Here is a 17,398-nt window from a genome sequence, read left to right on the forward strand (position 1 = left end):
GTGAGTCCGTGCACCCCCTGGTGCCCCCTCTCCCCTGCAAATACCTATTGCTAAGCCACTATTGTTCAGTCTTGGTCTCAAGCAAGAAGTACCTAGTTATTACCATTAATTGCATCCAGCCTATATCAAGTCAACTTTCAAGAATACACTTTTGTCTCTTGGGAGCATTACGCCCAAGGAAATCAATCACAACGAGAACTACCTGACCGCCAATCCACCATAACCTTACAACAACCCCGAGAGTTTGAACATCTAAGAAATCATGTCTGCATTCGAAGCAACGTCTACAAGCTTCATGCAAATACCAGAGATGCGACTTGCAATTTGGGAAGCCCTAGTCCCACCGCCCCGACGAATATACATGCAAAAATCCGGCTTGTCTCTTTCGGATAACAGATACTGGGTGGCAAAAGCCAAATCTGATTCCGGGTCTCTCACAATTCCAAATCCGTCTATTCTAAGAATATGCGCTGAATCCCGAGATTATTTTATTCGTGAGAAAGGATACGCTATACTTAGCTGTTGTCTCATAAACCCGATATACGTAAATTACTCGAGAGATCAGCTTTGGTTCGATTCTTTATCTCGTCTTTGGAGTTACGCAAGAAACGTTTCTTATAGAGGTCGCCTGGTAAGACGCAACGGCAAAATGAATGAGGAATTTTTGGAATTGTCTAGGATTAGAAAGCTTGGTATAAGCTTGACTGGCAACGACAGGATAGGGCGGTTCTCTGCTCGTATAATGATTCATATAATTATGAGGCTCCCCGAACTCGAAGAGGTTATTTTTGAGCTTCCAAAAGACAGATTTGACGATTACAAGGCTGATATACATGGAAAACTAAGCGTTTATGAAGAAAGGATGCGGGCCCAAAATACCCTCGATCCGAGAGCCCCTCCTAAGCTTATTTACATAATGCAGGAAGTTGTAGCCCCTCTTGAAAATATATGAGTGCAGACTTCTGGAATTCCCATGGAGCTCTAGAGACGAGAGAGGATGATGAGAGGATTTGTAGGTGACGGGAGGCTGCAGAGTGATGCGTGCTCGGAGTCATTCAAGGTCTCTTAACAAAACCATATTCTCAACATGTGATCCATGATCGGATAAAATTAGGCGAACAAGTAGGAAAACTTGAGACTACCGGGAAAATCAGAGCAATTGATCCAAAACACATCGGCAACGACCAAAGCGAAGCATTTACTTGTTTACCAGCCTTGGACCCGAACTTCGTATTACCATATGCGAGCTAGCAGTGGCCGCTGCAATACTTGCTTTGCCGGAATTGATACATCCATTTCCAAATCAACCAGGACACCCAGAGGATTGTTTAAAAATTGCAAAATGGGCCGACTACCAATCGATCACAACTCCAAATCTTTTGATGACTCTCAATATTACACGTTTATCAAAAATTCCGAGACGTGGCATTGAATTTTTTTGGCTTGTTATACGTTCCAATTGTCAGTCCAGTGGTATTCCGCCCCTCATTCGACTTTCTCAGTTTCCATGATATGTAACACAGGGAAGAATATATAGATATGGGCACACCATGTAATTCTATCAGAACTCTGGGGTCAAATTCAAGAGATTTTCTAGTGCTGCTCATCCTGCCTGGCCAAAATACCTCTCCCATTTCAACACCGTTTTTCGGCAAGAGCCCGTGCAAGATCCAGCTTGGGAGATATGGAAGCTCATCTTGATTTTTGAGGATCTCGGATACATCATCTTCTACTTTCTGGACATTTAATTTTTCGAAGATTCATAGAAGGAACATGGCCTATTCAGACCCCGAGATTAGAGGAGGTTGCAGAGGGGTCTCAGGAACCATGCGCATTGGGAACAAACATTACCGATTGCTTTATAAGGCTCTCCGGATGAGCACAAATCACTGCCCGATAGTTCAAAGCATCCATTACCATCACTGCGAATGCCGAAAATTGAATACATGAACTTGGGAGAAATTTCAGCTGATAATCTGAGGAGCCAACCGTATATATAATTGCTCTGGCAACGTGCCCAATTTGGGGTGGTTTACCCCTCGTTCACTCGAAAAGACTTCGAATACCAACACAGAGCTCATAGTTATTTTAATCGATTATCATGAACACGTTCTGCGCGTTCGTTCTATATTTTGCAAGGTATTTCTGGAAGCTGGAGGATCTTATCGGGTTGATATGGGCCAGGCTTCGAGGTTCCAAGGTTATCTATGTATCGAAGTCCATAATTTATCACATGCCCAAAGCTAGTTGAATGCTATATAATGCAAATTCGTTGGGTTTCGACATGAATAGATATCCCATGGGCTAAACTGCTCTTTACTCATGATTGAGCGTTTTTCTAGTGCTATAGCGGACAAAATATTTGGACTTGAGTGTTTTTGGGAGGAGCACTGTTCAAAGTTCAAAGGTAGTCGGAGATACTAGTAAATACGGACCCAAATACGCTGCTACTATTGCAGTCTTCATTGAAAGTAGGATTGGCGCCAGAACTTCTCTCAGGGAATATATGCTGGTATGTGATACTTCAGAAGATGGTTGGAGTCAAGAAATTGGACAAAGAGAAAGAGAAAGGGAAGTACTTGAGGATGTTTTGAGTACCTCTGTGAGTTCTCGGTCGAGGTAATGGAAGAGGCAATGCCCGGGTTATACTTGATGACTGGGGGATGTAGAACACTTCTATGGCTGTTAGCTGAAGATCTTTTGAGATGAAATTATAGCCATACACATCATAACTCGGATCTATCGCAACCACTTTTCGCCACAATCTAGTTCTAGGTAGCTTTTCATGTCCTCGGAAAGTTGGTGATGCAGGAATTATCAGTGATCCTACGCGGCCCAGTGAGTTTCCTAGTTTCAGCGGCCAGGAATAGAATATTGCTCTTTCCTGAAGGATTCCCTGCGTGATACAACTTTCCACCCTAGTATTTTGTCTCTTAACCAAAGATTCGCCAGAATCTTTAGGCAATTTGCTGCGCTGTATCTGTAGAAGAGCTTCTCGTCCATGTTGTACTTCCGTATCATTGAATTGAGTTCGTGGAAACTACAAGAAGGTTACAGTAGATCTTCTGCAGGCAATCTGCACAGATTCATATCTAGAATAGTAAACCACTGTGAGGGCATTGTAGAATCTGCATGCTTCATGCGTAATTCTGAAGAGACTATATATGTTGATTGGATATCCTTCATTTTCTCAACGAACAATGAGCAATAGATGCAGCATCTTCAGCCTTCACAGCAATTCCGTTCAATTTAAATGTGGGATTCTTTGGTAGTTGTAATACTTAAGATCTTGAGTTTCAAGGAACGAAAATTGCGACGAATATCCGGTATCGAAATTTTCGTTTCTGTAAGCCTACGACAGTAAGTTTGTTAGTCGGCTCCTATTGAATATCCCCGAGAATCTAGGCTTGAGTTTCCGCGAGTACTCTTGGAGGTAAATATCTGGGTACAATACATAGCATACGGTTGACAAGCTATAGTGTCATCGGCTACGGAGTCATCGATACATCTGCGCTAGTATTCGGAGTTCTGTAGAAAGAACTCTACGTTCGGTATTCAATTGTCATTCTATGATAGTCTAGACGGGTCGTTCATGATGAGTCTGCTCAAATATATACTGACATGATGCTAGTAAGTATTCATTGTTCCAAGGATAAAAGAGTGATGGCGACAAAGCTTATTATTCAACTACATTTGCGGTGAACAGAATCGACGGCAGATTTTGTAACTCGATGTAGAACAATGGAGATAGATTGGTGCGGGCAAGAATAGTATGCTAGACCCAGGATGCGCGAGTTGGGTTCGAATGATTTTGCGGAAATATTCTCGCAGTACACGTTGATGGATCGATACTTGTGGGAGATTTTCTTAAAAGCGAATGGCATTTTATAGCGACTGATCGTCTGTATAGGAGAAGCCTTGAGTTAAGCGCATTATTTCTTTTGTGAGAAGAAATAGCCTTTTCATCGATCACTGAAAATGTTCATTCGGGAACATCAAGCTGTCCGGAGCCTGCATACCCTTGAATTCTTGAGGTACATTGCAGAATCCATCTTGTGTGCGATCCTTCTTTCCAGAGCTCTGATTATAGTCGACCTTGAGTTCTCCCTAAACATTCTATCATCTGCATTCGCTGTGTCCCTTGAGATTGACTTCTTCATCTGTAGGACTAGCGATTTTGGCGCAGCTTCTTAATTTCGAATACATAACGCCGTTACTCGTCGATTTCCTTGGCTTCTGGGTGTCACTCGAGCTTGATACGACTACCCACGGCTTTAGAAGATGACCTTGTTGTACCTTCTAGCATTAAGAATAGCAACCAAGTGCCCTGCAGGATGTTCGAGTATTTCAGGTGTTATTGGTTGGTATAGCACGCGATACACTCAGTTCGCGATTGTAGGCTCCCACCTAGTGTATTCGCGATTCTCCTTCCTGTTTCAAACAGGCGTCCAGGCGATCATGTGTACATCTTTGAAAGTTTCCAGCATCTAGATCTGAGGTTTCTGCGAAGCTGTGGTATCTATACACAAATTTCAAGAGCCCGGTAACTTCGATGTGGTGAGGCTTCTCTAGACTCTCATGTGTTGCAGCCATGTGAGTCGATATGGTTCGTCACACAATAATTGATATTATAGCCCTTTGCTACTTTTGTTCATGAGTCCTTGTGTATTTGTAGTATTATTTTCGCTCTTATTCTCATGGATATTCTATGGAGACCACGGAGGTTCTGTAAATTGAATTGTCAGTGAGTGTCCGTGAATATTTTACAAGAGTGCTTATCATGCCTTTCAATATTCAGGCCCATAGCTTGCGAGAATGCCCTCGAGCCTTGGAAAGTCAAACACCAAGTGATTCTGTGGGAATAGAACCTGCTGTATAAGATTCGAGTGCATCTAGGACTCTTTCAGTAAGTTTAATCGACAAAAGATGCTGACAACAAAAGTAATCACGGTGGTATTTTCCAATCAAGTCAATTATATCGTACAAAGAGAAGTATCTTATAATGAGTACCTTCAAATAGGAATTTTAAATGTGTTGTTTCATTATGTAACAACTGATGACTCTTTAAGTTGGTAGGCCTGATTTGTCTTTTAATCAAATTTCTCGCTTCGAAAGGGGTAAGAAACATATCTAAATTAAACTACTCCAAACAGCATTAAATCATTAAATCCAAATCAGATACAAAAAATCAGATATTCAGTCAAGAAATCTAATTTTTTCACTGATAGACCAATGGGTACTAGCGCAATCTGACTTGATTTCGCTCAGCCCTGGCAGACTGTCAATACTTTAGACCAGCAGAACAATCTTTCACGCCGACCGCTTTTCACAACACGCAATAAGCTATCCATTTCAACAAAAATCAAACACATGCGAGCAAGTCTTTCTCGGCTTTCCATCTTAGCAACATCTCTTCCGTCTCACTGTATCAGATTAACTGTGCCGTCCAAATATATCCTTCAGAAGCCACGAGCCAAGAAGAATAAGCCGTCATGGATAACACCCGTCAAGATTCCGTAGGTTCTATTTCATTGTGAATAAAGATTATTCGTATATGAGTAGCTTGCTAACTTTTTAATGTAGGGATCAAATGCCCACCGGGCTGCTGGCACACCCACTATCCAACAAACCAGCCGAGGAACCCAAACAGGCACTTTTACAACACAAGTCGCGATTGCAGCACAGTTCGACTCTTTTGTGCTTTTCAGAAATTTGCCAGCCGAATTGAAAGCAAAGATCTTGAACATCGCCGCCCGAGAGGTTCGTCGTACCATCGAGATGACACCACAAGGAAACCACCGAGGATACGCACCAGCGCTTCTTGGAGTCAGTCGTATGGCCCGTGAAGAGGCTTTGAAAGTTTACAATGCCTTGCGACCAGGATCTTCACAGCCTATCTACTTCAACCCGGACAATGATACCCTCATATTGAATATTGCACTAAGGACGTCAACTATTTCTCTAAGAGTGCCCCCTGCGTTAACACCAATAGTATTGCCACCATCTGGAATGATTCCATTCTATTTAACAGTACCTGCGCTGACACCAATCGTATTACCACCACCTGGAATGATTCCATTTTCATCAACAGCACCTGCCCTGGGTAGATTTAGGTCTGTCGTAGTCCTTGACCTTAGTAACATGCCCGACTTCCAAGAATGGTTGATTTCTTTGGGAATCAAATCGTTTGTAGTTAGGTTAGGATATTAAGCCCGTTTTCGGACAGATATCGTGGATGGCTCTGATTACATGCTGGAGTTCTGAATACGGAAATATCTAGCTCTTTTTTGGGCTCTCTCTTGCTGAATGGAGTATTTGGGAAAGCTTGAGTCATACTTGATGGTCTCATTGGCACACTCTGCCTTATTCAACGGTTCACCTGTCGTTTTTCGATCTCAATCACCACGTTGCTTTCAACGCTTTCAAATCAAGTACTACTACCTCGTTAATTTCGTCTCAACCTGGGGAATACGTTCCATCTCCAATCAATCAATCATGGCAGCGCTCTCCTCCTCTCACCAACTTCCAAAAGTTTTTTCAGCCTATGGCCATTTCGATTTTCGGAAGCAGCGGGCACTCACTTTGCGAGTTGAGTGCTGGCTAACAATTTCGCAATTTCGAAACAACATTACAAGCAGCGGAAGATGTTCAGACAGAATTTTCAGGAAGGTTGTTTTGGAGGAAAGGATAGCTGCTGTGACTCTCAATACCATCAGCTTAGTCACTTACTTGTTTTTTCATGGATTCAGCTTTCTGGGACATAACATCTTTGTCGCTTCGACGACAAGTGTCTTATGTTTTACTTTCCTTGCTCTTTCTATCAATTCTGGATATTTTTGTCCAGACTTCCCCTTTGTTTTGTGGCTCATGGTGCATGAGGACGTCTGCCAAATCATCCTGTAACTTTCAAATTACATATGACAAGGCACAACGGTTCAGAATCAATAGGCTTTAGCGTTTCTTTCAATTATTTGTGTGTACTTCATAGTCTCAAATAAGATAAAATATCTCATGCTTTCAATTGTGCAACGTGAAAAGCGTGGCAGCGATCATGGAACTTGCGGATGTAACGTGAAAAACCAACGCATGAAAGCCTGTACTATTTCAAGACCCTTATATCGACCAGCAACTCTTCGATTCTAATACCAAAAATTCAACCTTTCATGGTCGGCTGCATGATGAAGTATGTGTGTGAAAAGGCTAGAGATCAGGCTGGGAGTTGCCTTCGGTGTATTTTGAGGCGAAGCACACGGGCACTTGCATTGCATCCGTTGCACCAGATATGCACACGTAATAATGCACAAGGCTATGTTTAGGCTTCTCAATGAGGTAATTTAAGAAGTGCATGATTAGATGGCATGTGTCAAAATTTGCTAAATAAATATTGATCCTGAGAGAACAGATTGCGTACAAAATCGTGGATCTTCAAAATCCTTCTCGCTAAGCAGTTACAGTTTAAAGTAAATGAAATTCGTGATTGTCAGAAGTACATGCATGCAGTTCTAATCGACGTCTGGTATCCCTGAAATTTTGAATACCTCTTGACTGTGAAAATATGTCATATGGACAGACGAAGAGAAGAATCTATTGAAATTTTACCTGAGAGTGATATATTTCAACCGCTCAAAGCTGGGGCTACCCATTACCTTGCAGTTTTTTCCATATCCATGGGTGTCGCGAAATCCGCGGCTCGAAATGATTTGAAGTAGACATTCTGCAAAGTCTATCTTTTAGCTTCAGAGCTCTCACTACAACTCAGGTCGAACTAGTAGTATATGTGTTTTCACGCCGGAAAGTTGGCTGATCACCACCGCACAAGCTGCCAACCATATTCATTGCCCAGTCCCTCACGCCATACAAGTAAGCTGTTGGTAAGTTCTGTACGCCAAGACTAAGCCTGAATCCACAGTCCAGAATTGTCGGAATCCATTGAGGAATAAGAGTTGAAGATATCTGAAGAATCGACGAGAAGAAGTAAAACATGAGTATACAGCATCCCAGATGCCAGAGGGCGCTCCCAAGGGACTGTCAGTAAATGAATTAATCAATGAGGAAGCTAGACTTACTTGGTAATGTCCAAGATTCCCAGGGGTTTCATTCTAGTACTCAAAATAAGACCGATAGGAAGTAGGAGGAGTCAGAGGAGGAAGACGCTGTCTCCATGTTAATTCCCTGATACTTTATGAACTCCATAAGACGGGACTTACCAGACGAACACTAGGCTCCATCCTTCGCCCTCTGGTGCCATCATCCCTGACAAAATGTTGACTAGGGCGAGGAAGCATTCGAAAAGGATAATAGCGACTAGAACCCTTCTTCTTCCTGGAGAAAGAGAATGGGTTGAATTCGGACTATCGTGGTAGGCACTCGATATTGATATCTACTGTATGGCCCTCAAGTATGTTTTCAATTTGAGGCAAAGATATTTCGGATATTGTAGCCATCTTTGAAGCGCAACTGTATAGGAGCGAAATTGCATAGGTGAGCCAATAATTGCAAACTATCCGTCTCAATGATGTATAATATGGGTTTGATAATTTGTGTTTCCTAAACAGCAAATATATGAATAGGAAGGTGGGAAGTTCAAGGTATATGACAGGTCAACTCCCTAGTAATATATATAGATATTGGTGTGTGTAGATTATAGCGCCAAGATTTGAGTGAAATTTGATATCCTGAGTGCGTAATTACGGTTTCGTTCACGAGGAGCCACTGATCACATCTATTGGGCAAAAGAATGCCTTATTGCTGAACTCCTCCGCACAATGATGCTGAATGACCAGGGCTTAAATCAATGCGTCATGACTGCTCCTTGTCCCACTGCAGTATTGTGAGAGATTAAACACAAGGCTTTCTTGGATAGCAAGAGGCGCCAGACCTTAAGTCGTGAAGCATCTCCCCTTGGGATATTCCTATCCGAGGCTCAGTGGTCGGTAAGGCATCTGTCGGGTGTCACTACATAATCCATGTTGTGTAAGTTCATGTTTGTTCGAACACAGCGCCTTCGCAGGGAGCACCGTTTTAACGCGGATACGAAAAGTATTGATGCCGCAAATTGTGCAGCCTTCTCGCTCCATTCATATATCAGCACTACACCCCAGAGTAGAGGATGCCCAGGTGGTTCAAGCAATCATCGGGAACACAAAAGCCAACTTCGATTTGCAAGCGATATCATCGAAACTGAAACGAGCAGTATTTCGTAAGTTCCGATAATCATTTTTGATGCTGAGTAATGTTGTTGACTTTGCAGTAGTGGCGTATTAAGAACCTTACCCATGGGAAAACCAGAATATATTATGAACATGGAGGATGAGAAGCCCATGCACCAATGCGGTGACTTCCATTTGTGTCAATTTTTACCCCCAGATGCATCTCTCTTCATCAGGAAATGGGCTTTGAGATCCGAGTTTCTATCAACTGATATCAATTCAAACATTCATAAAATGGAACCCCGGATTCAAAATTCCCATACTTCAATTTTGACCATTGTGTCCCGCCGACCATCATGCCAATCTCTCTTCCTCTTGATTTTCGCACTCCTCAACATCAGCTCTTCACTTCTCATGAGCGCAGCCTTCATCTGTCTGAATTATAGCAGAAATCTAGAGACACCCAGCTCCACTATGTCCAGAGTAAGTTTTTCCCAAACCCTCATCATAGAGTGACTCTAACAATTGGAGATCACGACTTCCATTCTGAACTTCTTAGATCTTCAATTCACGTCTTCACATGATGTCATTCTATTCTGCAGCTTCATCCTCGCAACAGGTGTTTTCACTCTCACAATATTTTTATGGATGTCACATGGGCCCGACTCTTCATGTCCGTCGTGGCTTTTGCTAATTCAAGCGTATGGCTATTGGATAGGTTTTAATCCTGTGGAGTTGGTGCTATGTATCTTCCCCTTGAGTGTTAGCGTTTGGATGATGCTCAATTGGGCAGTGGAATTTCTCCAGAACCGAAGAAACGGACAATATCTTCAACAGGTAGAGGTTAACGATAATGCGGTGTATTTGGTTTGAGGTGTTGTGGGCTTGAGTTTTTTTTTGGAAACAAGGGCAAGCGTTCGGGGTTTTTTTGTCGCCATGAGAGGCTGTGCTGGTGAAGAGGTCCGGGAAACGCTGGCGAGACCAAATACCCTCCATGAACACATGTTGCGTTGAAAGGCAATTCAAGAAACTGTTTCGGAAAAGTATGCTTTTTGAACTTTGTATATGAAATTTTTGTTTGGGTGTATCCTTCCGATTTCCCTGATCCGTTTCTCCTGACTCGTTTCCTCTGACATCAAAAGTTTGAACATGTGAACAAAAATTAGTCATTGGGTCCCCAAACGAAATTTGAAACTAAGAAGTCTTCACATCTCTCAATGCAAAATCTTTTTCCAAAAAGTGACTGATATGATTTACTCGGTCGACTTTCGTAAAATGGTCTCGAGACCGTCCCACCTACCAGCTCTCATAGGATCAAGCTTTCTCAATTCCGAAAGCCAGGCTTTACAATCTTGTAATTCATCATGTTCAGGCAGGCGCATTTCCATTTCACATACAACAAGTGTGTACTCGAACAAAGCATCAAAAACCCACTTACAGTCCTCACCTCCATCAAGAAAATCCCTCAGATTGATAAGTTGCTGCTTGATATATTGAATACGATCTTCTCGAGAAAAGTTTGGAGTTATGGTTGCATGACCAACAGACTCGGTGAGATTTGACATGAGAAATTGATGATAGAACCATACAGACTGATCATACGGATACGCATCATTCCACATAGCTTTAGTGATAAGATCAAACTCTGAAGAAATGTTAGCATAACTTGTAACGCAACATACTGGACTCAAGAAGTGTACCATCATCTAAAAATTGCCGCCTCTCAGTCGCGGTCGCGTGCCGCTCTTCGAGCAGTCTTGGTATTAGTTTACTTCGGTTGTGCCAAGCTGAGAAGTTCTTCAACTCTGCATTGATCATTCTGGTAGTGTATGCAAATTCCGATTCGACCATGCTTGAGCCATTCAATTTGGGATCCTCTAATTGTGAAACAACAGTACGTCGATATCCCCAGCCATGGAAATTTCGATTATCTCTTGTCAACATCTTTCCCACTAAAACAAGTTCGCGCTGCCACAATCCTCTCGCGACATCGGCAGCCAATCTGTCATTTGCTTCCTTTAATAACCACAATCGATAGTTCCATATCCAATAGCATTTTGGCCAGCCCAACATCAATGGAAATATAAAATCTAAGTCTCCCTGTATCAAATCAAGAATCGTAGAATTCTTCCCAGGATTCAGGTGGTGCGGGTCTGCCCGGGTCTTGGTCAAGTCCTCGGAAGACGCAGAGGTAGAGGAGGATGAGATTACGCCAGACGTCGAGTTCTCGGACAGCCCAGAAGAAGGCAATTGGGTATCCAATTCCGATGATGACTCCGATGATTTCGAGAATAATCCATGAATTAGCAAACGCCTGCGGATGTTCCATATCGTATAGTATTCGGGATTCTTTGATAGTAATTTGGAAGTTAGGTCGAGTACCTCACGGGTATATTGGCGCTCTGCAACCTTTCTAAACATTAGAAATACCATCAGTCAACTGAGTATTGACATACCTTGAGCTGAATCAGTTCTACCAAAGTTTTGTATTCTTCAATATCCTTTTGTTCCTTCAGCTGCGCCGTGATTGATTTTTGTTCAGTCGTCGCAGTTCGTGGTATTCCATGCTATAAATTAAATCAGTCTCAAGCTATCACGAAGTCTTAAGTGACATACACTTGCCATCTTGAGAACTTCTCTTTCTATTCTTAGAGGCGACAAGCTGGCTGAATGATAGTTGGCGGGGTGGCTGGCAGTTCAGCCTTGTGAGATACCCCTTGGAAAGTGCGACTCATGAAGTTGGAAAGTGGGGCCGGAGCTTTGTCATGTAAGTTCCGATCGACTATGTGTATGTCGGCACAATATCGGCTCGAGATCGGTTCACGTTGTTAGTACTTGCTTCCGATAACATCAATCAATGTCTCTCGTCCCATGTCTTGTTTTATGTTCTCCTAGCTAATTCTCCTCTCTTCATATGTCCAACAACGGGACCGAAGGATTATCACCATTCTTACAGTATTACTAACTTCAGCAGTATAGCATTACATTATCGGTAATGCCTGATTTGAATGTTTCTGAGGGTCATTTTATTTGTGCTGTTGTCTCACCATAGGCTTCGCCGGTGCCCTTATCCGGTCGACATTCTTTAGCCATCGTCAGGAAGAAGTCATAGGATAGCTTCAAGGGAATTCCCCGCTGGAAACTTACGGACCTACCTATTTCTCTCTCTTCGTTCAGGAAATCAGCGTGAGGTTCAATATTTCTATTTACTTTCCATTGTACCTTTCCACGAGAGAGCGTCGATAAGCCGCTGTTCCTTTGCATCTTATCGTTGTCCTCTTCGATTGTCACTCTTCATAGCATTGCTATGTCTTCCTTTTATAATGATTGGTGGATCAATAGCTCTCCAAAGATCCTCTGTTCTTCGGACGACTCAGGTTATGACAGTTCATCTCCCAGGCGAAGGTTAAGTATATTAAGTGGTGAGCACCGTGTCTACCTTTTGATGCACGTCATTGTCTTATAGATCTGCAGACACTCCTTCGACCCATGACTCTCTCCTGCCACGGTTTCGAGATGAAAATGGGAAAGAATGGAAAACGAGTCTTTCCATGCGAATCAAAAATGTGATCAACGGAGTTCCTATTGACCAAAATCTGTCAAATATTGCTCCAAATAGTCTTCGATTTGATGGATCATCAGATAGCCCCAAAACTCCAATTGTTTCATCCTCTTCGACGGTACCTCGACCCAATACCAAGTCAAGACCAACTCTTTCCAACGCGCTCCGGGCTCGAACGTCAGTTGACTCAACCCCAACCAGAAAGTCCACTAGCTCCTTGCATTCTCCAGATCGATTTCTTCCTGTTTTGAAAAGATCTGATTCCGCGACACAAAGCTTTCGCGCCAATAAAGATCCTGGAAGTCTTTCGCCTTACGAAAGATTAATGAGACATAGCAGTGCAAGCCTTGATGCTTTCAACCCACGCCGACGTGCTACATCACCAATTCCCCTAGCTTCTCGACCCGATTCCAGAAGAATTGTTTCTGCAAATCGCGGCAGAGGTATGAAACAGATCAGGATTGACTGATTTTCATTCTGATTAATTCATAGGTGCCACTGCCCTTATTTTTCAGAGAAGTGCTCCAACAACACCCTATGGGGAGAGGCAGGTGAGTGTAAGTTCGATGTCCATATTTCCAATGATTCTTTCCGCCTATTTAGTAAATAGCTGTGCAAGATGAAGATTTAAGAAACGCTCATCATTTCTCTGCCGTACTGATTACCACAGGTCAGTGTAGGGACCGTATGGGCCGTCGGAGGAGTGGCTCCTGTGAGCGCTGGCATCTCAGATGGACGTGGCGGTATGCTTGGCAGTGGAACTAACGCACCATTATATACAACATCCTTCTCCGCTTCACGTCCAAAAGCACAAGAAGACTTTGAAAAGCATGAAGACAGGCTGGCACAAGCATTAAATATTGACCGTACACAGCGCGTTTTTGAATTTCGAGACCCATTAGCCACACCACCCACCACTCCACTCGATTCTAGGTCCAAAAGGCATATATTCAACACCAAAACTACATGGAATGGAACAGAGTGGGTGCTTGGTGGACCGGAACAAAGTCCGTAATCTTGTTTCATGCTTTCCATATGTACGGATTGGGATTCTGATGACTATATAGAGCAACAATTGCCACAAGAACCTCGCACGCTTCCCGTTGCCCCTTTCAAATAAGTTTTGCATTCGCTGCTATATAGTCTTTACTAATCTTCAGCACAGTTCTGGACGCACCAAATTTACGAGATGACTTCTATTGCTCGGTTCTCGCATACTCTGGAACAAGTCATACATTGGCCGTTGGTCTGGGCTCATTACTTTATGCATGGTCCGAAATGGCAGGAGTTCATTTACTTCACGGTGGTACTTCAAATGCATCTTGGTTGACATCTCTGGCATTCTCATCCACGCAAGGAGCCAAATCAATACTTGCCTTTGGCAGGTCTGATGGATCGTTGAGTTTGTTATCGCTCTATGATAGTTTGTTACCTAGATTCGAGGTCCAACAGCCTTGTCCTATAGCTTGCGTCACCTGGAGGCCCTCGATAACAATGCGACCTTCCCGGAATCCACTGGCTTCGGGTATTATGGTGAAGACGGAAGATCTGATTGTCGGAGATGAACAAGGAAATATATACTACTATGCTGTTGAATGGCCTGATGCATGGGAAATAACTCGCGATGGTTGGTCTGGTTCTATGACACTTATTGCAAAGATCTCCATTCACACCCAACAGATATGTGGTCTCTCATTTTCCACAGATGGCTCGTCATTCGCAACTGGAGGTAACGATAACCTTTGTTGTCTCTTCCGCACACACGAAGTCACTCGGCCCTCTCGTGGTCAACTCGGTACCGCAGAAGAGGTATTTCTTGCCACGGCAGGTATGCGTCGCATACACAGCGTTGCAGGTCAAAGTCGTGTTAAAGAAATCACTTCAGGGGCAGAGAAACATCGTTGGGTTCATGGAGCGGCTGTCAAGGCAATTGCATTTTGCCCCTGGAGAGATGGCCTCATCGCAACTGGCGGTGGAAGCAACGATAAATGCATCCATTTCTTTCACACCTCTTCCGGAGCCTGCCTAGCTACCATTAGTGTAGCGGCTCAGGTTACTTCTCTTATCTGGTCCACTACCCGTCGCGAAATTGCAGCCACGTTCGGGTATGCGCAACCTGAACATCCATATCGAATCGCCGTTTTTAGCTGGCCAGACTGTAAGCAGGTAGCTGCTATTCCATGGGAAGGCGAGCATCGAGCACTATTTGCGATTCCATATCCAGGTGGCCCAAATGAAAGCCATAGTAGTAGGGAAGGAGGAAGAGCCTTGACAAGAACGGCCCAAGAAGGTTGCTTGGTCGTGGCTAGTAGTGATGAGAGTGTTAAGTTTCATGAGGTGTGGACGAGTAGTATGAAGGCTACAAGTGGAGGTGAGGGCTTGCTAGGTGGAAGTGATATTCTGGAGGGTTTGGAGGGGATTGACAAGGAGGGCGCTGTTATCAGATAAACATGTAACATGGCATGAAGATGGAGTATGGCGACGCGAAGACGACTGATTAAGCAATGTGTAAGTAGATGACGTACATTGTGGGCTGTACACCTGTGTGAAACAAATTGAAATAAAAGAAGGAGAGAAGTGGAGAGGAGAGGGGGGAAGTTGCTACATGAAAGGAACGATGAATTAGAGAGACCAAGGGATGGAGAGATGAAAACACGATACCACACCTGCTTTTCTTTTGGAAGTTGCAGACACGAGTACATACAAATTTGCTTATTCTTCTGAATTGAAACAAATAAATATCCATTACCTGAAGCTATACATTGAATTTCATGGGTTTAGAATCTTCGATTCTTCGAACTTGAATGCGTGGAGTTTGAGTGAGTCCCGAGAGATATGAAAGAAAATATGAGGAGAAAAACATGGGAGAGGTCACCGGGTGAATAGGTATGCTAATACAGGAAAACCTAATGTAATGATGGGGACAGCTCAATGGAAGTAGCTACTGAGGTGGATGATGGGAATGATTATAATGATAAGATAGTAGTAAGGAGGGAAGATTGAAATTTTCAATGAGGACCTGGAAGGTGTTATTATTTACTTACCTAGGTAGCTAGATAAGTAGGTAGATAGAAACTTATAGAAGGAGGTTTTTAGAAGTACTAACGCCATATGTATTATACATTTAACATTATGTACTAATGATAATACTAGATATCAAGTCAGAAATTAAGTATCTATCTATAAACTTATGGTATGTGTAGGATATCTGGAAGTTTTATAATTGACAGGAGTAAGATATGAGAGAGATGATAGATAGTAGTGAGTAGGGGCGTGATTGGATAGGAAGATGGGGATGGGGATAAGAATGGGGATAGATGAAGTATTGTATTAGTTTTACTCACTTACTCAATAACTCATATACTTATAAGAGAAAGAGGGTATACTTATAAGAGAGCATACTAGGTATGTAAGGTTTACTATATAGGTATTAGATATTAGATACTACACACTTATTTCTTTACTCTGACTGCTGATATAGATGGGAGTTAAAGAAGAAGAAGAAGAAGAAGAAGAAGAAAAAGAAGAAAAAGAAGAAAGAGGGGAGAGAGGGAGGAAATGAAAACTAATCGAGCAGAAGAAACGAAAACCAAAAGGGAAAAACAGAATCAGAATCGGGATTCACCGGGAGCGTGAGGCAGGAGAGAAGATTTTAGTCATGTGACTGGTCGCACATGATAGATACATATATTAGTGCTAGTGTCTTGGCGGGGTTGCGGCGCACGGTGTACTTGGTGGGCGGGGGTGGGGTTTCTTCACAGTTTACTCATATTCGTAGTCGTATGTATTACTTTAAACAGCAGGTTCGTTTTCACTTTAGCTGACACACTACCACACGGCTACACATTTATACAACACTCGTCATGAATTTTTGATATGGTTTTTCAATTTTGTATTTATCCATCTACATAGATATGTATCTCCACGCTTCGATCAATCGATCAGTAAAAATCTGCTAGATCGACTTGTGCCTCTTGGGCTTACTTGCTGTGCTAGCTTCCACGATGTTCACTCCTCCACTTCTCCATCCAACCGCTGTACCATCGTACCATCTCCGCGCACTTTGCAGCAAGCTGCACTATCAACTGCTCAATACCCAATCCCAGCTTGCAAAGTGCTTAGCAAGCCGGTAAACATTGCTTCTTCATCAAGTTGCCCTGGCAAATATGATGATCCGAATGTTGAACTCCAAACACCTTGCTCATGTGGAAAAACAACGATGGGTGGTATTTCTTGAAAGAAAAGTAAAAAAAAAAGAACGTTCGGAAATAGGCAGAAAAAAGCGGGAGTGCATCCTCCTCGCAAAAAGTCATATGCTAAGAGATTTCTCGAATTCTTCTTGTGATCTGGCACGCCAGACTAGCAAGAAGGATCTTGGATTTGAGATGCTTGTAGACTGTTGTCTCGAGAATATCTCTTGGGGGGTCTTTCTCCAAGACCCCCAATGGTGGTTTGATCGTTGTTTTGCCCCTCGGCATGCGGCATATCTGTAGAGATGCTATCCTATGTGTCATGTTTCTTATACGTAAAGTGGAGATGGTCATTGATAATAATTCCAGGTGTTTTTGACACTAGATCGAATCGCGAGGAATGCATGCTCAGTATCATCGTTTTGTATCTGGGGGATTGAGTGTTTCTCAATCTGAAAAAAGTTTAGATGTAACTCCTGTAATCCTCCCAGAACCGT

At 42.9% G+C, this 17,398-nt stretch overlaps 7 protein-coding genes across 7 annotated transcripts; 5 read left to right on the forward strand and 2 right to left on the reverse strand.

Annotated features, from left to right (window-relative positions):
* Nucleotides 1-262: 262 nt before the first annotated feature.
* On the forward strand, nucleotides 263-952 carry EAE97_011910 (uncharacterized protein; the record flags this gene model as incomplete). Its single annotated transcript, XM_038882424.1, has 1 exon — nucleotides 263-952. One exon carries the CDS (start codon nucleotides 263-265, stop codon nucleotides 950-952), a length of 690 nt encoding a protein of 229 aa, XP_038726724.1.
* Nucleotides 953-997: 45 nt separating this feature from the next.
* EAE97_011911 (uncharacterized protein) lies at nucleotides 998-1,432 on the forward strand (the record flags this gene model as incomplete). Its single annotated transcript, XM_038882425.1, has 2 exons — nucleotides 998-1,012; nucleotides 1,127-1,432. The coding sequence occupies 2 exons, from the start codon at nucleotides 998-1,000 to the stop codon at nucleotides 1,430-1,432; spliced, it is 321 nt and encodes a 106-aa protein (XP_038726725.1).
* Nucleotides 1,433-5,492: 4,060 nt separating this feature from the next.
* On the forward strand, nucleotides 5,493-6,210 carry EAE97_011912 (uncharacterized protein; the record flags this gene model as incomplete). The annotated part of the gene is made up of 2 exons (XM_038882426.1): nucleotides 5,493-5,516; nucleotides 5,584-6,210. 2 exons carry the CDS (start codon nucleotides 5,493-5,495, stop codon nucleotides 6,208-6,210), a joined length of 651 nt encoding a protein of 216 aa, XP_038726726.1.
* Nucleotides 6,211-7,755: 1,545 nt separating this feature from the next.
* On the reverse strand, nucleotides 7,756-8,444 carry EAE97_011913 (uncharacterized protein; the record flags this gene model as incomplete). The annotated part of the gene is made up of 4 exons (XM_038882427.1): nucleotides 7,756-8,025; nucleotides 8,067-8,099; nucleotides 8,208-8,351; nucleotides 8,385-8,444. The coding sequence occupies 4 exons, from the start codon at nucleotides 8,442-8,444 to the stop codon at nucleotides 7,756-7,758; spliced, it is 507 nt and encodes a 168-aa protein (XP_038726727.1).
* Nucleotides 8,445-8,981: 537 nt separating this feature from the next.
* EAE97_011914 (uncharacterized protein) lies at nucleotides 8,982-10,022 on the forward strand (the record flags this gene model as incomplete). Its single annotated transcript, XM_038882428.1, has 3 exons — nucleotides 8,982-9,199; nucleotides 9,254-9,632; nucleotides 9,681-10,022. The coding sequence occupies 3 exons, from the start codon at nucleotides 8,982-8,984 to the stop codon at nucleotides 10,020-10,022; spliced, it is 939 nt and encodes a 312-aa protein (XP_038726728.1).
* Nucleotides 10,023-10,402: 380 nt separating this feature from the next.
* Nucleotides 10,403-11,774, reverse strand: EAE97_011915 (uncharacterized protein; the record flags this gene model as incomplete). Its single annotated transcript, XM_038882429.1, has 4 exons — nucleotides 10,403-10,794; nucleotides 10,850-11,558; nucleotides 11,606-11,716; nucleotides 11,766-11,774. The coding sequence occupies 4 exons, from the start codon at nucleotides 11,772-11,774 to the stop codon at nucleotides 10,403-10,405; spliced, it is 1,221 nt and encodes a 406-aa protein (XP_038726729.1).
* A 515-nt stretch (nucleotides 11,775-12,289) lies between these two features.
* On the forward strand, nucleotides 12,290-15,669 carry EAE97_011916 (uncharacterized protein). Its single transcript, XM_038882430.1, has 5 exons — nucleotides 12,290-12,571; nucleotides 12,624-13,154; nucleotides 13,204-13,262; nucleotides 13,382-13,718; nucleotides 13,877-15,669. The coding sequence occupies exons 1-5, from the start codon at nucleotides 12,457-12,459 to the stop codon at nucleotides 15,157-15,159; spliced, it is 2,325 nt and encodes a 774-aa protein (XP_038726730.1). The 5' UTR covers nucleotides 12,290-12,456; the 3' UTR covers nucleotides 15,160-15,669.
* The last annotated feature ends 1,729 nt before the right edge of the window (nucleotides 15,670-17,398 follow it).

This window comes from Botrytis byssoidea, assembly GCF_014898295.1.
Source record: "Botrytis byssoidea strain MUCL 94 chromosome Unknown BBYS_044, whole genome shotgun sequence".
NCBI lineage: Eukaryota > Fungi > Ascomycota > Leotiomycetes > Helotiales > Sclerotiniaceae > Botrytis > Botrytis byssoidea.